Source organism: Hydra viridissima, unplaced genomic scaffold (assembly GCF_058129835.1).
Source record: "Hydra viridissima isolate aposymbiotic clone 2 unplaced genomic scaffold, HvirCarnegie_v1 scaffold_5, whole genome shotgun sequence".
NCBI lineage: Eukaryota > Metazoa > Cnidaria > Hydrozoa > Anthoathecata > Hydridae > Hydra > Hydra viridissima.
The window spans coordinates 17,110,775-17,126,831 of NW_028324304.1; the positions used below are offsets into that span (position 1 = coordinate 17,110,775).

General features: G+C 31.0%; 1 protein-coding gene and 2 pseudogenes across 2 annotated transcripts; 2 read left to right on the plus strand and 1 right to left on the minus strand.

The window, feature by feature from the left end:
• The first annotated feature begins 2,989 nt into the window (after positions 1-2,989).
• LOC145184467 (uncharacterized) lies at positions 2,990-13,502 on the plus strand (annotated as a pseudogene). The gene is made up of 2 exons (XR_016452833.1): positions 2,990-3,244; positions 11,793-13,502. The product of XR_016452833.1 is annotated as an uncharacterized LOC145184467 (transcript).
• LOC149889038 (uncharacterized) lies at positions 8,184-10,932 on the plus strand. Its single transcript, XM_090088541.1, has 3 exons — positions 8,184-8,446; positions 8,541-9,343; positions 9,423-10,932. The coding sequence occupies exons 1-3, from the start codon at positions 8,217-8,219 to the stop codon at positions 10,889-10,891; spliced, it is 2,502 nt and encodes an 833-aa protein (XP_089944667.1). The 5' UTR covers positions 8,184-8,216; the 3' UTR covers positions 10,892-10,932.
• LOC149889039 (uncharacterized) lies at positions 13,309-14,910 on the minus strand (annotated as a pseudogene).
• Positions 14,911-16,057: the final 1,147 nt, after the last annotated feature.

The following is a 16,057-nucleotide window of genomic DNA, read 5'->3' on the forward strand; positions in this document are numbered from 1 at the left end:
GCAAAAATTTAAAAACAACACTGACAGTGATGGAAATATTTTTCAAAGTTCTTTTAGTACATTTGAGAATGATTGTTAAAACTAATAGCCAACAGGAAAAAATATGGCAAAACCCAGTCATCTCATCTCCAAGGTTCTGCAGGCCCATTCGAATACGTCTCATTAGTGAAATCTAAATACATAACAATGGACGAGATAGAGCAAGTAAAAAACCAAATAAGGAATCTCAGGATAACAAGGTTACCCAATGAAATTGGGAAAATAAAGCATACCTTGCTTTTTACAATCGTAGATGGTAAAGTGTACAACGCACAGTGCCTCACAGATACGAAAAAACGGCAAAAACCCTATTAATTTTTTAAATTTATTTTGATGTTTTTTAACTTTATCTTGATTGTTATAAGCATACTGAACAAGGTAAACCCATTTTTTATGATTTTGTAAATTTTTACTCTTTTTGTGAGCTTGTTATATGCAAGTTGTTTGTTGGCAAAAATTCACAAGAAATTTTAGAGTTTTCAAGTAGATCTTAAAATTGTCACAAAATGGTCATTTTTAAAAATTTTTCTTTCATTTTTTCGGTGAACATCATATATATATTATATCATCCGGTAAGTAACTGACATTGGACTTTCATCGACACCAAAAATTAATGTTCGAATTTCACAATTTGTGAAAAAATTAAAAATTTTCAGAAAATAATATTCACAATATTTACTTTTTCTAAAAATGTCCACACTTGTCCACCCTGAATTTTGATGGGGAAGTATCTTGAATATATACAGGAATGCCCGGAAAAAAAAACCCGCCCCAAAGTAGCACGTTTTTGAGAAATTGAATTTTAAAGTTTTTTGCAATTAATAAGAAATCCGCAAAAAGTTTTTTAAAAATCCAAAAAATTAGTTAGTAATATGTGCCTTTGTGATTACATCTCAAAATGAAAATAATAGACTTGATTCCCAAAGTAAGAGAAATTTATATAACTAACAAGGATATTGTGAGCCTCCTTTATGAGGAAATTTTGATATCAGAAGGTTTGGATGGTGAAAAAGTGCATAGTGAAAAATTAACAGAAAAAATCCGAATTTTGGTGATAAAATAGAAAGCTAAGTGGATTGCAGTAAACAAAACATATGACAGGCTGTTAATGAAAGAAAAGAAATGGTTGCAAACCGAAATTCAAATTGTTATGAAAGCTGACAATGTAAGCAGAAAAGAGTTCAGTGGAGGGCGACCAAAGAAAGATTGGAAAGATCTAGGAGAGAGAAGTAAGCGAACAAGATTTGTTGGATTATCTGTGCATGATCCAGAGGTTTTAGCTATATAAACTATAATAAACTATATATATATTTATGAATTTGTCGCTATAAGTACAATAAAAAACGACAGAATAGCATGTTGAGAAAGTGGGAGAAAAATTCAGAATTTGCAAATTTGCAAAAATATTTTGAAAAAAGTGTACAAAATTATTTTCTGACTTTCGGGTTGGGTTACTGATTAAATTTTAATATATTTAGATCCAAAAAAGGTTGAAATCCATTCAGAAACACTGATTTGAGGGTTTTTGCCGTTTTTCCGTAGCTGTGAGGCACTGTGCAACGCTGCAACTAATGCTGCATCAACTATGAGGTGCTACATTTGTGGACAAACATCGAAAGATTTTAATAAATTGGTTAAAAAAGAGCCAATCAGTACGGAAACCATCTCATTTGGACTCTCAATTTTTCATGCAAGGACGAGCTTTTTTGAGTCGCTTCTTCATTTAACTTATAAAATACCTTTACAAAAGTGGCAAAATCGATCAGACGATAAAATACCTGTACAAAAGTGGCAAGATCGAAAATACAAACATCTTTTAAGAAGAATTAGGGCTTCAAGTAGATATACCTAAAGCAGGGTTTGGAAATACGAATGACGGCAATACGTCAAGAAGATTTTTTTCAAACCCGGAACTATCTTCACAAATAACAAGTGTTAACTTGGATTTTATAAAAAGTTTACACGTTTTTCTCGAAGTCATTTTAAGTGGATATAAAATTGGTGCTGTTAAATTCGACGCTTTAGCTCATGAAACTGCTAAACTGAAGCCCGAAACAAACACTTTCGGCAGTACAGACAAAATTTTAGTCGAAAGTTTTCTCGTATCGACTGCAATACAGACGCATTAAGTGGGCTGCTATTGAGTTCTAACCCATATATAAGTAGTTCTAGATCAAAACGGTACAAAAAAACGTTGCCTTTTTCCAAAGAAGCAGTCAATATGATGATCTCCGCATGAAGCTTTAATAAGCAAATACGTCTTTTTATTAATAATAAATTACTCTTTAAAAAATTTAATATTTTTAATTAAAAATTTAATTTTAATAAAATTCTGTGTTATAAACTAAAAAAGTGAAAAAAAATTCATAAAATAATTTTGAGCGGTTTTGTCATACAAATACTCCACTCTGAGTCGTTAAATCTAAGGCAGGCGCTACACAATGCGTTGTCCATTTTTAATTACGAACTACAAACCCAATTCCGTAAAAAAATATTTAAAAAATTAAAATTGGAAAAATCTTTAAGAAATGCAAGTTAAACCCTCCTTCCGCTTAGATCGTCCGGATATGCGGGATAAAAAAACGCAGCATGTAATGCCAAATGAGCTATTCTTTAGCTTTTATTTTTTTTTGCTCCCTCTTTTTTAAGGGCTTACAGCCAGTCTGGGCCCAAACACACATAGATCATCCAAGTACAACACACACTATTCTCCAAATTGACCACCAGGTTGAAACTCTCCCCACTCCCAATTTTTTTGCATTATATCAATCATATGCAAAAGTAAACACAACTTATGTTGCCAAAAAAATTCTGAACTAAGTGCTAAGTATGTAAATTTTAAAAAATAAAACATCATTTTTTGTTTTTTTTTTACTATATTTTAAATATAGTCAGCCATTATGGCATTCAAAATAAATTATTTACGGCTTATTTTCAGATATAATTATTATTTTCCAACATGGCGACAGAATTTAAAATGTGTACTTGTGCAGTTTGCTTGACAAATAAAGGTATCAGATCAAAATGTCTAAAGCTTATAACACCCTCAGTATGCAAAAATATTTAAGAATACATTTGGCCAAACTTTGATATTGATATTGATGTTTGTCCTTCAGTAGTTTGTTCCAACTGCAGAAGAAACTTGTTTAGTCTAAACAAAGGAGAAACTGCATATCTTTCCAACTGGTTAGAGAGTATATCAAAGGTACTTTTATATGAGTTAATTATTACTTATATATATGTATATGTATATGTGTATATATATATATATGTATATGTATATGTGTATATATATATATATATATATATATATATATATATATATATATATATATATATATATATATATATATATATATATATATATATATATATATATATATTAGGGTAGGCCACAATATTAAACAAATTTTCAAAATAGGTAATTCTGCTACTAGCTGCATCGAATATTGTTCCTTTTACTCTAAAAAACATTTTTTGTTATGAAAATAGGGGCATTCCACGTCAAGTGGAACCACCCATCCGACATCACCAACTCAGATTTTGATGAAAATTGGCTCACATGTTGGGCATATGGACAGAAGAAAAACTTGTAAATTTTTTTGACTTAGGTCAATTATTTCCTGAGATATGACCGTTCAAAGTTTTGACCTTTTCACTTGACCATGGTTATTTAAAATGTCATAACTTTTTTTCTATTATACTTAGGAAGTTGATTTTGGTGGCAAACAGAAGCTCTTGCATAGACGAACAACTTTGTGTCTATACAAAAAAGTGATAAGTTCAATAAAAAAAAAGTTATTGGTCATTTGGTCATTTGACCTTTGACCCCGGTCGATGGCAAAGGTCAAAGGTCATAATTTTTATTTTACACATTGCTTTTTCTATTGTGGATGTCCCATGAAAAAATCTTTTTGGGATTCCCACAAACAGCTTTGGGATTAACGTTAAAGTATAAGTAGGTTCTAAAAATTTATTATTTATCGGCCTTACAAATGCGATATTTTGAGGTCATTTTCTGTAAATAACCTATTGTAGATATATATTATTAATTATTTCCTTTTTTCCTTTTATTTTATAGGTTGTAATTTAATTACTAGTACTATATATACATACTAAGTCAGTATTAAATGATATGAGCAATATATAAAGCAATATATATTTTATATTAAAAAAATCAATTCATTTCCATTGAATTAGTCATCAAAAGACAACTTAGAAAAAAGTTTTTAGCAACTTTCAAATTAAATTTAGATTAAAAATGGCATTTCAAGCGCAAGTGAAAGAGTTAAAGAAGAGACAGCACTATTGTTATGATCCTTTCCAACACCATAAGAAAAAACAATATAAAACTTTAAGGGTAGTTACTAGTCAGCAGGTAGCTATGTATCCCTCAAAACTTATGGCTGGAGCAAAATTATGTGATACTTGTCGAAAGAGGATCACTGGCTTACCTTCCGAAATAGGATTATGTGATGATGAAAGTTCTGCAAATTGTAATACAGAGTTAGATTCTCAAGGCAGTTCCAGATCTCAAGATACTTACAGTGATAAGGGAGATGAAAATTATCAGTGCCAGGATGTAGAAATTTCAATTTTTAATAAATCCTTGTCGTTTTTGGGTGAGTCACCCTTGGATAAACGCAAGTTACAAACTGTTAAAAGTTATATTCCGGAGAAAAAGAAAAAGCTTAAACAACTTGTAAAAAGGAAGTTAGACCTTTTATCTCCTTATTCAGATGATATTGCCATTGATACTTCACAGGATGATGAATACGAAGCAACTAAAAAAAAAGTTTCCAACACATGTGCTGATGACATTGTTAAAGTGCTCCAGGATAAGTATAAATCAACACAAAGTAAGAGTGAAAAAATCATGATTTTAACAATATTTGTTGCTCAATGGAGTAATCGAAAAGTGATGAGAGAATTCAGTTGTTCTCATCGACTTGTATCTCAAGCAAAAGAAGTTTAAATAACCAAAGGTGTTTTATCAACCCCTAACCCAAAAAAAGGGAAATCACTACCTGTACATGTGAAAGATATGGTAAAAGAGTTTTATTACTCTGACACTGTTAGCCGTGTAATGCCTGGAAAAAAAGATTTTCTATCTGTTATGGAAAATGGGGAAAGAAAACATATTCAGAAAAGATTAGTTTTAAGTAATTTGAAGGAAGTTTATCAATTATTTTCAGAAAAGTATCCAAATATCAGAATTGGTTTTTCGAAGTTTGCAGAGCTACGTCCAAAAGAATGTGTCTTTGCAGGAGCAAGTGGTACTCACTGTGTATGTGTATGTACCATTCATCAAAATGTTAAGCTCATGATAGTCGGATCACATATGGATGATTTACAACTAGAAGATGAACTAGAAACCCCTATTAAGAACTACAAACATGCTTTGGCTAAAATCCAATGCAATCCTTCCTTACCAGCATGTCCTCTAGGCGAGTGTAAAAATTGCCCTGGAGTTGCTATGCTAAAGGAATGGCTGTTGCAATGCTTTGAAATTAAAGGAGTTGAAGAAATTGAGTATAAACAGTGGACTACAACAGATAGGTCCCAGCTTCAAACCTTTATACAGTCTACTGATGAATTTATTGAAAGATTTTTAGGGAGCTTGAAAACACTAACTAGACATGATTTTATTGCTCAAGAGCAGGCAAAATACTTAGACTGGAAGAAAAACAATTTATCTGATGGAGAATTTCTGGTTATTGGTGATTTTTCAGAAAATTATGCATTCATCATACAAGATGCAGCACAGGGATATAATTGGACAAATAGTCAAGCAACTTTACATCCTTTTGTTTTTTATTATAAATATGAAGGAAATTTATGTCATGGAAGTTATGTGCTGCTTTTGGAATGTAATACTCATGACACAATTGCAGTTCATCTTTTTCAGCGTAAACTAATTAATTTTTTAAAAGTGAAATTTGAGGTATCAAAAATAACATATTTTAGTGATGGCTGTGCAGCACAATACAAAAACTGCAAGAATTTAATAAATCTGTGCTATCACAAAGAGGACTTTGGTATTCCAGCTGAATGGCATTTCTTTGCCACAAGTCATGGTAAGGGCCCTTGTGATGGAGTTGGAGGAACTGTTAAACGTGAAGCCGCAAAAGCAAGCTTACAACGTCCGTACCATGACCAAATAATGACCACTTATCAATTATATACTTTTGCTAAAGAAAATATCCATGGAATTTCCTTTGAATACCTCACTGCAAATGATTGGCAAATCGAATCCACAATATTGAAGGAAAGATTTTCGAATGCTAAAACAATTCCTGGTACCCAAAAACTTCATTGCTTTAAACCATTATCCACGAATGAACTTCAAGTACAAGATTATAGTTTCAGTTCTGTGTCTAGAATTGAAAAAATTACGTCACAGAAAGTTAGCCAGCTCAACTTCAGTTCAATTACTGGTTACATGGTTGTAGAGTATGATGAACATTGGTGGATAGGTTGTGTGTTGGAGAGCAATCCAGAAAAAAGAGAAGTAACCATGAACTTTCTTCACCCTCATGGTCCAAGTCAACTTTTCTCCTTCAGAGATCCTCCAGATATTTTTACTGTTGATTTGAATGATCTTTTGCTAGCAGTCGAACCCAAAACTACAACTGGTTGGTCATACTTCATTACTTCTAAAGAGTCTAAAAGAGCAACCAAAGCACTTAACTTGCATCATCGTTAACTATTATAGCTTTTTTAATTTATTATTAGCAAATATGTATTGCAATGGTGTAAATATCATAATGCATTCAGTACTGTACTGCCATGTAGTTAAAACTGCTAAATAAGGCATTTTTGTTACTTTTCAACAATATATGTGTATATGTATATGTATATATATATATATATATATATATATATATATATATATATATATATATATATATATATATATATAATATATATATATATATATATATATATATATATATATATATATATATATATATATATACAGGCCAAGTATCACCAAATTATAATATACTTGGTATGTGGTAGCTATTATATAACTTAGGGCCTACGTTCAATAAATTACCTTGAAATACTGTATAATTATAAGGTATTTAAATAATAAATTTTTAGAACCTACTTATACTTTAACGTTAATCCCAAAGCTGTTTGTGGGAATCCCAAAAAGATTTTTTCATGGGACATCCACAATAGAAAAAGCAATGTGTAAAATAAAAATTATGACCTTTGACCTTTGCCATCGACCGGGGTCAAAGGTCAAATGACCAAATGACCAATAACTTTTTTTTTATTGAACTTATCACTTTTTTGTATAGACACAAAGTTGTTCGTCTATGCAAGAGCTTCTGTTTGCCACCAAAATCAACTTCCTAAGTATAATAGAAAAAAAGTTATGACATTTTAAATAACCATGGTCAAGTGAAAAGGTCAAAACTTTGAACGGTCATATCTCAGGAAATAATTGACCTAAGTCAAAAAAATTTACAAGTTTTTCTTCTGTCCATATGCCCAACATGTGAGCCAATTTTCATCAAAATCCGAGTCGGTGATGTCGAATTTGACCAAAAAGTGGTTCCACTTGACGTGGAATGCCCCAATATTCTTGTAGCACATCTCTAAGTACTGCCGCATTTCATTTTTACTGTGAATTTGAAATCTAAACGAAAAATACAAATCCTCCATTATTTCTGTTCCGTTTTTTAATTTATTCGGTTAAATACAAACAAATATTAGCGTTTTTTGTAAACAAACAGAATATGCGCTGTTTTTTATAATGCGAAATTTTTAAATCAGACTAATTTTGCTTATACAAAAAGTACTAAGAGTTTAACAAATATGCCTGAGTATCTTTCTAATAAGATATTCATATTTTAATCCTTTTCTTGTCAAACAAAACAAAACAAAAATCTTTTGTTCTGATACTTATAGATTTTTATTTTACAACACAATAACTATATTTAGTGGTTTTCATACAATAAATAGACACCTGTAAGAGTTGCGGTATTCGTTGAATTGTGTTCAAAAATACGTATAATTTAAATTAAAACTCATTATGTTTATCTTATGTTTATTTTTTTTACAAAGTGTAGGCCTAGATGCTTACTTACTTACGTACTGACTATTTATTATTATCGGCCAGGTTATTGTCTATATAATTAAGATAATTAAGTGGTTAACACTTTATGTTTTCAATTCCAGTTTATGTAATTCAAAGTAAATATTTGATAAAGAAAATGTCACTAATTAAACCAAAGAAAAATGACATTGAACCAACCAAATTAAAAAAGTCGGTAAAAAAGAAATACTTGAAAGTATTGAAGTCAACTAATAAAATATGGTTGGTTGGATATCCGTTAGAGGATTTAAAAACAAGCTCTTTGCCCACTACCAGAAATGTTTATAAATTTTTCAGGTTAGGCTTAATACTGTATTAGGACTGAAGTTATAACTTTATGTTTTAGAAAGTTTATTTAAAGTTTTAAATTATTTGCATCATCCATTTCAAGGTATCACTTGCAAGTTATTGATAGCTCTTATGAAGAGTTTACTAAAGTTAGGGAGGCATTGCACACTCAAAGCAACATTTCGAAATCTAAGTTAGCTGCATTGCTTACTATAAAATCAGTCAAGCTCTTTTGGGATAAGGCTGGCATTCCTTATAAACAAGACAAGTACAGTATTGACAATATTTTAAGGCTACATGACAAATGGAGGTTGCTTGGAAAATCTAAAAATAGGATTTCTAATAAGAAGAGTTTACTTGAACAAAACTTTATTCAATCATTAGATGGCATTTTTGATATTAGTTCTCCTAGTTGGAAGGATGACATTAGAAAAACCAGATCAGCTAAGGATGCAGATGAAGATATTGCCTGGTTTACAGCTCTTAAAAATGGAATAAAAACTGGAGGAATTGGTGTAAAAGATAGTTTGCTACATTCTAATGTTAGGAGAAAAAAAGAAAGAATCGAAAAGAAACAGGTGGCAGCTGAAAAAGAAAAAAGAAGAAAAATAGATGATGAAGAAACTGTTAAGTTGGTTGGTTATAGTAGTGACTCAGATGAATATTCTCATGTCACTAAACCTAGTCATTCTATGAGTTCTGCATCTCCAAACTCTCCTAAAAGTGATCCTGAGTTTAATATTTCTAAAAAGCAGCAAGGAGAAAAAAAAGATACCGGATCAGATAATATCACACTGGTTTTGCCAAAAAACTTCATTTCTCACCCAATGATAACAGCAACTGCAGATAGAACTAAGTTATCAAATCCTCAGCTGATGATGAATGCTTCTGCAATTCTAGTTTTAGGTTCGTTTTTTATTAATAAATAAACAAGGCTATTGTATACAAATTTAAAAAAATATATATATTTTTTAACTTTATACAGGTGGTGTTAAACCTGACGATGTTAGCCTTTCAATAAATACTATAAGAAGATCAAGAAAGCTAAATAGGCAAGTAATGGCAAGGAAAATAATAACAGAATTTCAAAATAAGATTAAATCACATTATTTGACACTTCATTGGGACGGAAAACTTTTAAAACAAATCTCAGGGCAAAGGTTTGAGTATTTAACTGTTTTGGTCAGTGGTTTTCCTAATTGCGTTGAAGAAAAAATATTATCAATAAAACCTATACAGCCTGGTACAGGACTTTCTATTTGCAAAGGAATCTTGGAAGACTTAGAGAAATGGGATCTCAAAACCAACATTGTTGCCCAGGTTTTTGATACGACTGCATGTAATACGGGAGTTAAAAATGGAGCTGCAACTCTTTTAGAGGATTGTAAATCAATGAAAACTCTTCTTTGGCTGGCTTGTCGCCATCACATTTTAGAATTGATCTTGGGAGCATTTTGGAACTCCTTATTTAAAAAAGAAAAAAAAGCTAATTATAATATAGATTTCAAAGATTTTCAACAAGAATGGATTTGCGCAGAGAAGGCTCCACTAAAAAAACTAAACAGGTTTCTAGATCTTGAAAATTCTTTCCTTAAAACGAAGGCAGACGAAACTCGTGTGTTCTTAGAGAAACAAGTAAAATGTAAGCATCGCCGAGGTGATTATAAGGAAGCTGCAGAGTTAGCACTTTATCTTTTAGGCGGACCAGAACCTAAAATCTGGAAAACCTGTGGAGCAAATCATCATGGCAGATGGATGTCACACTTGTTATATGCACCAAAGATGTTCATCTTTAAAGAAGATTTACTCGATTCTGATGTAGCAAAGTTAAAAATCTTTTTGACTTTCAGCTCAGTTTTATATGTTAAAGCTTGGTTAGAAGCAACAAAAGGCTCTGATGCACCAATTAACGATATTCATTTATACAATGATCTAGACGCTCTGGGGCAGATCTCAGGCTTCTCTAATGCAGCTCAGAAAGCTCAAGAAGTTCTTAACAGGCACTCATGGTATCTAACTGAGGAGGTGTCAGTCTTCAGTCTCTTTTCTAATAAGGTTTCTGCTAAAGAAAAGGCTAATATTGCGTTAAAAATGATAAATGCGGGAAAGCCACTTGCTATCAACTCTGGAAAACCTAATCTTCCATCTATTCACAAGAACTCAGAGATATTGTCATATATTGGGAAAAGATCTTGGGTGCTCTTTCATAACTTAAACGATAACGGTAAATGGCTCAAACTTCCTCCTTCAGAATGGGAGGAAGATGGAAACTTTTTAAAGATGAAACATTTTATTAAAACAGTAAAGGTTACAAACGATGTTGCAGAGCGAGGAATCAAGTTATGTTCGGATTATCTTCAGATACTCACAAAGGTGAGACAAAGGTATTTTAAAAAAGTAATTAAAATTTTATTCAGATGTTTTATACTCAATGTTTGGCTAATTTTAGGATGAGGAAGTACGAAACGAAATAATAGAAGTCGTTGAAAATCATAGAAAACTTGTAGGTAATTTCAATAACAAAGAGTTATTCTCTGACTTTGTTCAATTCAAATAACAATTTCCGTTATACCATGCATCACTGCACCAGATAGCACCTTGGTTATATAGAATAAATGATTCGTTTTTGAATGTTAAAATATATTTTGGGTAATAATTAAAGCATTTTAAACATTTGGAATAGATGCTAAATGTTTCCCAATCCCACATTACCTAATTTTTTGTAGCGATATTTTTGCGTAAAAACACGAATCTTTAAATAAAATGCGGCAGTACTTAGAAACATCCTAGAAAACTTTGTTTTTTACAATAATAGTTTTTATATGGTAAGGAACAACTTTTTATGCAGCCACGTGTAATTTTCAAATTTTTTAGATTTTGGCCAACCCTAATATATATATATATATATATATATATATATATATATATATATATATATATATATATATATATATATATATATATATATATATATATATATATATATATATATATATAGGTTGATAGAAGCAGTATTAGACGAACCTCCTCACTGCTAGGTATCCAAACAAATGTTGATACAAAGCCAAATACAACTATTTTAAATACAACTGAGAAAATCTGTAGCCTTTGCTATTTAAATCTTGGTATGAATAATAAATATTATGGTTTTATAATTTAAATAAATTTTATTGAATTGTATTTTTCCTTTATTTTTTATCAATCAAATCTGTTATATAAAAAACTTTAAAATTCTATATTGTTTGATAAATTTTAAAATCAAACTGTAAAGTTTGATTCAATAGTTTTATTGTTTTATTTCTTATTCAACTTTTAGTTATTTTAAAATACTTGTTAAATTATCAGTTAATTTTAGGCAGAGGAGTTCCTCATACTTGTTGCAAAAGTAACGCTGTAAGCAATATCATAGATATCAGTGAGTCGCTTGGAGAGAAAAATGCAGAACAAATAGTTTCTGGATTGTTAAAACGCAAAATGGAACGTGAAAACATTGTAATTGGAGAGCAGTTCATGTTGTCTACAGATGGAAATCTTCTCTCGGTTACAGCTGGAGTTAATAAAATTAAGTCAAAAAGAAAGAAAGTAAACCAGATCTCATTCCAAACTATTATGGAGCTATCGATTGAATTAGAACTTTCTAAAAACAAAACAAAAAAATTATGTTCTACTTTACGGAGGAATGTAACTGGTGCTGTAGAATCAAGTATTAATATTAAAATGACTGAATTAGACGAAACTCTTGATTCTTTATACGAATGCAAAACAGAGGAACTGGTTGACGGATATCAGACAGTTTTTAGAGATATAGTTTATGTAAAAAATACAACAGAATTTATTAAATTTATAACAGAAAAAAGAGGTATTGATAACCTTAATGCAATGGTAAGAATTTCTATAGATAGTGGTCAAAACTTTTTAAAAGTTATCATTAATGTTTTTGATCCAAAAAATCACTATTCTTCATCTGAAATATATGAAGATTCTGGCGTAAAACGTTGTTATATTCTTGCCATTGTGGAGTTGGTTTCAGAGGAAAATGGCAATCTCCAAAAATTATTGGCTCCTCTAAAACTTCAAGAAGTAAATTTTAGTATTGCATTTGATTTAAAGTGTGCAAACAGTATTTTTGGACTATCAGGTCACTCTGGTAAATATGCCTGTTTGTATTGTGAAGGAGAATGCTCGCTAGAAACAGGAAAACTTAGAACTTTAGGCTCCATAGACCTGTGTTATGATCAATATGTATGTAAGGGGAAAAAGAAGATCGAAAATGCAGGAATACAAAAATGTTATCAATCCTCAGTTAATTTACTTACAAGAAGAACAAGAAACTCTTCTTGAACACATTGTTCCTCCACCTGAGCTCCACATTTTGATGGGAGTTGTAGATAAATTTTGTACTTTACTTTTGTGTGTTTGGCCACCTTTTGAAAATTGGTTGAAAACACATTACATACTAATGAGAGGGTACCATGGTGTAGGTTTAGATGGTAACAATGCAAATAGATTAATGTCCTTGTTAGATGTTTTAGAGAGAGATGTCATCTTTGCTGCAGCAATTAATATTTTACCGTTAGTTAATTGTTTGCGTAAACTTTTATTAATAAAATCAGCAGTGTTTGGTTTGGAACTGGGTATAGATATTTCTGTTAAAATTGAAGACTTTAAAAGTTCATTTTTTAATCTTCAACTGTATACCGAAGATATTTTTGACTACAATTTAACAGTTTGCATGGAAAATTCATATTTTAGTGTGTCACATTCTCCCTTTTGTAGAACACAATAATACTAGCTTAGCTAACTATGCAGAACAATGTGGTGAAGCTGTTCATCACAAATTTAAAAAAACTTGGGTGAATTATAAAAGAACTATTGGACACAAAAATTATGCAGAAAAGCTAAAATCTGCTGTAGTGAATTTCAATTTAAACAAACAATAGTGAAAATATCATTTGTGTTATAAATATATTTATTGAGTGTTTTTTTTATAAATATAATAGATAAATATTATTGTGCTATTTTGACAACCATAATGGCTGACTTTATTTTGACTTTAAAAGAAAAAAAGAAAGAAATGATGTGTTTTAATTTTTAAATTTTACATACTTAGCACTTAGTTCAGATTTTTTTGGCAACATAAATTGTGTTTACTATTGCATAGGTGGTCAATTTGGAGAACAGTGCACACATAGATCATCTACACCATACTTTAAAAATCCGGAAAATTATTTGGGTAAAATATCCGGAAAATATCTGGAATATATTTTCCTTTTAATTTTGCTTTTAGCTGAGTTGTTTCTAATTTTTTTTCAAACGATTCCTTAGTTTTGTGTGAGCCATAAGTGAAAAAGCTTATAAAAAAAATACGGAAATATACGGAAAAAGATAATCCCTAACAACACACCGCTTGCCCTACCCCCCCTCTCTTCATTCTTCACAACGGCCTTGCTCATTTAATATAAGCAATTCTCTACGTCAAAGCCGTGCTTTTATTGAGATATGGGGCTATGAAAATAGCCGTTTTAAGAAAAATTAGGATGAAACATCTTTATTGAACACTATTCCTTCCCCAAGGTTTGATAAAGCAGCAAAAACTGTTACAATTTTGTCACAATTAGAAAGAGTAACTGAGGTAACTTCATCAGTTATGTTTTTAACAGTTCGCAAAGTCAATATACCTTGAAGAATGGTGTAACGATTTTTTAACAGCCCAATAACTGTTTTTTTATGAATCTTTACAGATGATATTTTGCGAGATGTTTCTACCTCTGAATCAAAGAGTTTTGCTTTATCTTTTGTAAAGGCTTGATTAGTTAACACAGAGCAACTTACAGGTACAAAATCGTCTTGTTAAGTAAAGCCTCTATCTGATAACATTTGATCACCTGACACATTAAATTTTCTAGATGTTATCTTTGATTCTCGAGTTATCTAATTATCTGAAGCTCTCCCACAATAACATTTGGAAATAAAGTTAATTGCTCCAAGAGGTGTGCATGAGATAAGACATTTAAATTGGCTGTAAAGTTTTGCTCTTGCCATAAGAGATGATGGTGATTCCACAAAAATCTCAAAACAATCAATAATTGATGTTAGTCTTAGGAACTTTTTTTTGAAAACAGGAGTGATTGTTTCATATATTGCATTTTTATTAAAAATTTTGATTTTACATACATAATGTCAATCCATTTCCAAAAGTTATCCAAACCAGTAGTTTTTTTAAAGTCAAACATAAATAATAACATGTCAAAGTTAATGTTGCATCTTAACTTTACTAAGTACAAAACAACTTGATCTGGCGAATCCAATTTTTTTAAAAAACTTTCTTGAGCTCCTTTGCATAGGAAACACAACAGCTTTTCTTATACTGGAAGACTAACTCCAGTAGGCATATTGCACTTATCAGGATGGGCTCGAATTGTATTTTTTCCTAAACTGCAGTTGCTATCTTTTATTGACAACCACTTTTGCATAAATATATAAAAAATTGATTTTTCATATTTATCATTAAAAATATGTAAAAATGATTTTTCATATTTACTATTAATAAATATGAAAAATCAATATTTTGATATTTCAAAAGTCTTTGTTCGATCCCCTTATCTGATGTTTATGTTTACATTAGTTTTATATTTTCAATGTTTTTGCTTTCAGCGTAAATAAAAATTGTCATTTTTAAACCCTATTGGACATTTTGTGCAAACAAATTTGGTAATTTTAAAAATGAAGCTAACCAGTAAAGAGTTGCCAAAAGTGATGAAGAATCTTGTTGTTTCTCACTATCAAAATGGGAAATGACTGCCACAGATGAAAGAAATGCTCTGTATGCTAAAATCCACGGTTCAGTCTATCATCAAAAAATTTTTCTCCTGAGGGTTTTGTTCTAGATAAACCAAGAACTGCCCGCCCAAAAGTTCTTTCGGAACAAAGTGAGAATTGGTTGGTACGAAAAATCAGGATGTAGCCAAAGCTGAGCGCTCCTAAATTGACTAAGGATTTAGAACTTGATCTAGGACAAACAGTAAGAATGCAAACAGTGAGACGATGTTTAAAGAAACAAAATTTTCATGAAAGAGTGTGTTTAGAAAGAAGCCCTTCATTTCTAAGAAGAATCGAAAAGCACGTTTAAAATGTTTAAGTATGTTTCAATGTCTAAAGAGTTCTGGGAGACTGTAATTTTTGCTGATGAGAGCAAATTTAATTTGTTTGGATTAGATGGACGTCTCATTGTTTGGATGAGACCAAATGCCGAGTTAGAAGAGCGAAATATGGTAGCAACAGTCAAACATGGCGGGGGCGGTGTCATAGCTTGGGGCTGTATGGTAGCTTCTCGGGTTGGTATATTGCATTCTATAGAAACTACCTTGAACGCCCGTGTTTATATTGATGTCCTAACACAAAACTTAAACCAAAGTGCTGAAAAATTGAGGTTGACTGGTGTATATAAGTACTAGCGGGACAACGATTCGAAGCATACTGCTTTTTAAACACGGCTCTGGATGCTCTATCACTGTCATGGAGTGATCAAAACACCAGCTCAAAGTCTAGATTTCAACCCAAATGAGCATTTGTGGTTAGAGTTGGAAATTGAACTGCGTAAAATTTACTTCACTAACAAAC

Bases quoted from the DNA above. Each gene is read 5' to 3' on its own strand.
- LOC149889038 (XM_090088541.1), top strand. From the start codon at position 8,217: ATGTTTTCAATTCCAGTTTATGTAATTCAAAGTAAATATTTGATAAAG. The intron at 8,447-8,540 runs GTTAGGCTTAAT...ATCCATTTCAAG, and splicing joins AATGTTTATAAATTTTTCAG to GTATCACTTGCAAGTTATTG. The intron at 9,344-9,422 runs GTTCGTTTTTTA...AACTTTATACAG, and splicing joins TTCTGCAATTCTAGTTTTAG to GTGGTGTTAAACCTGACGAT.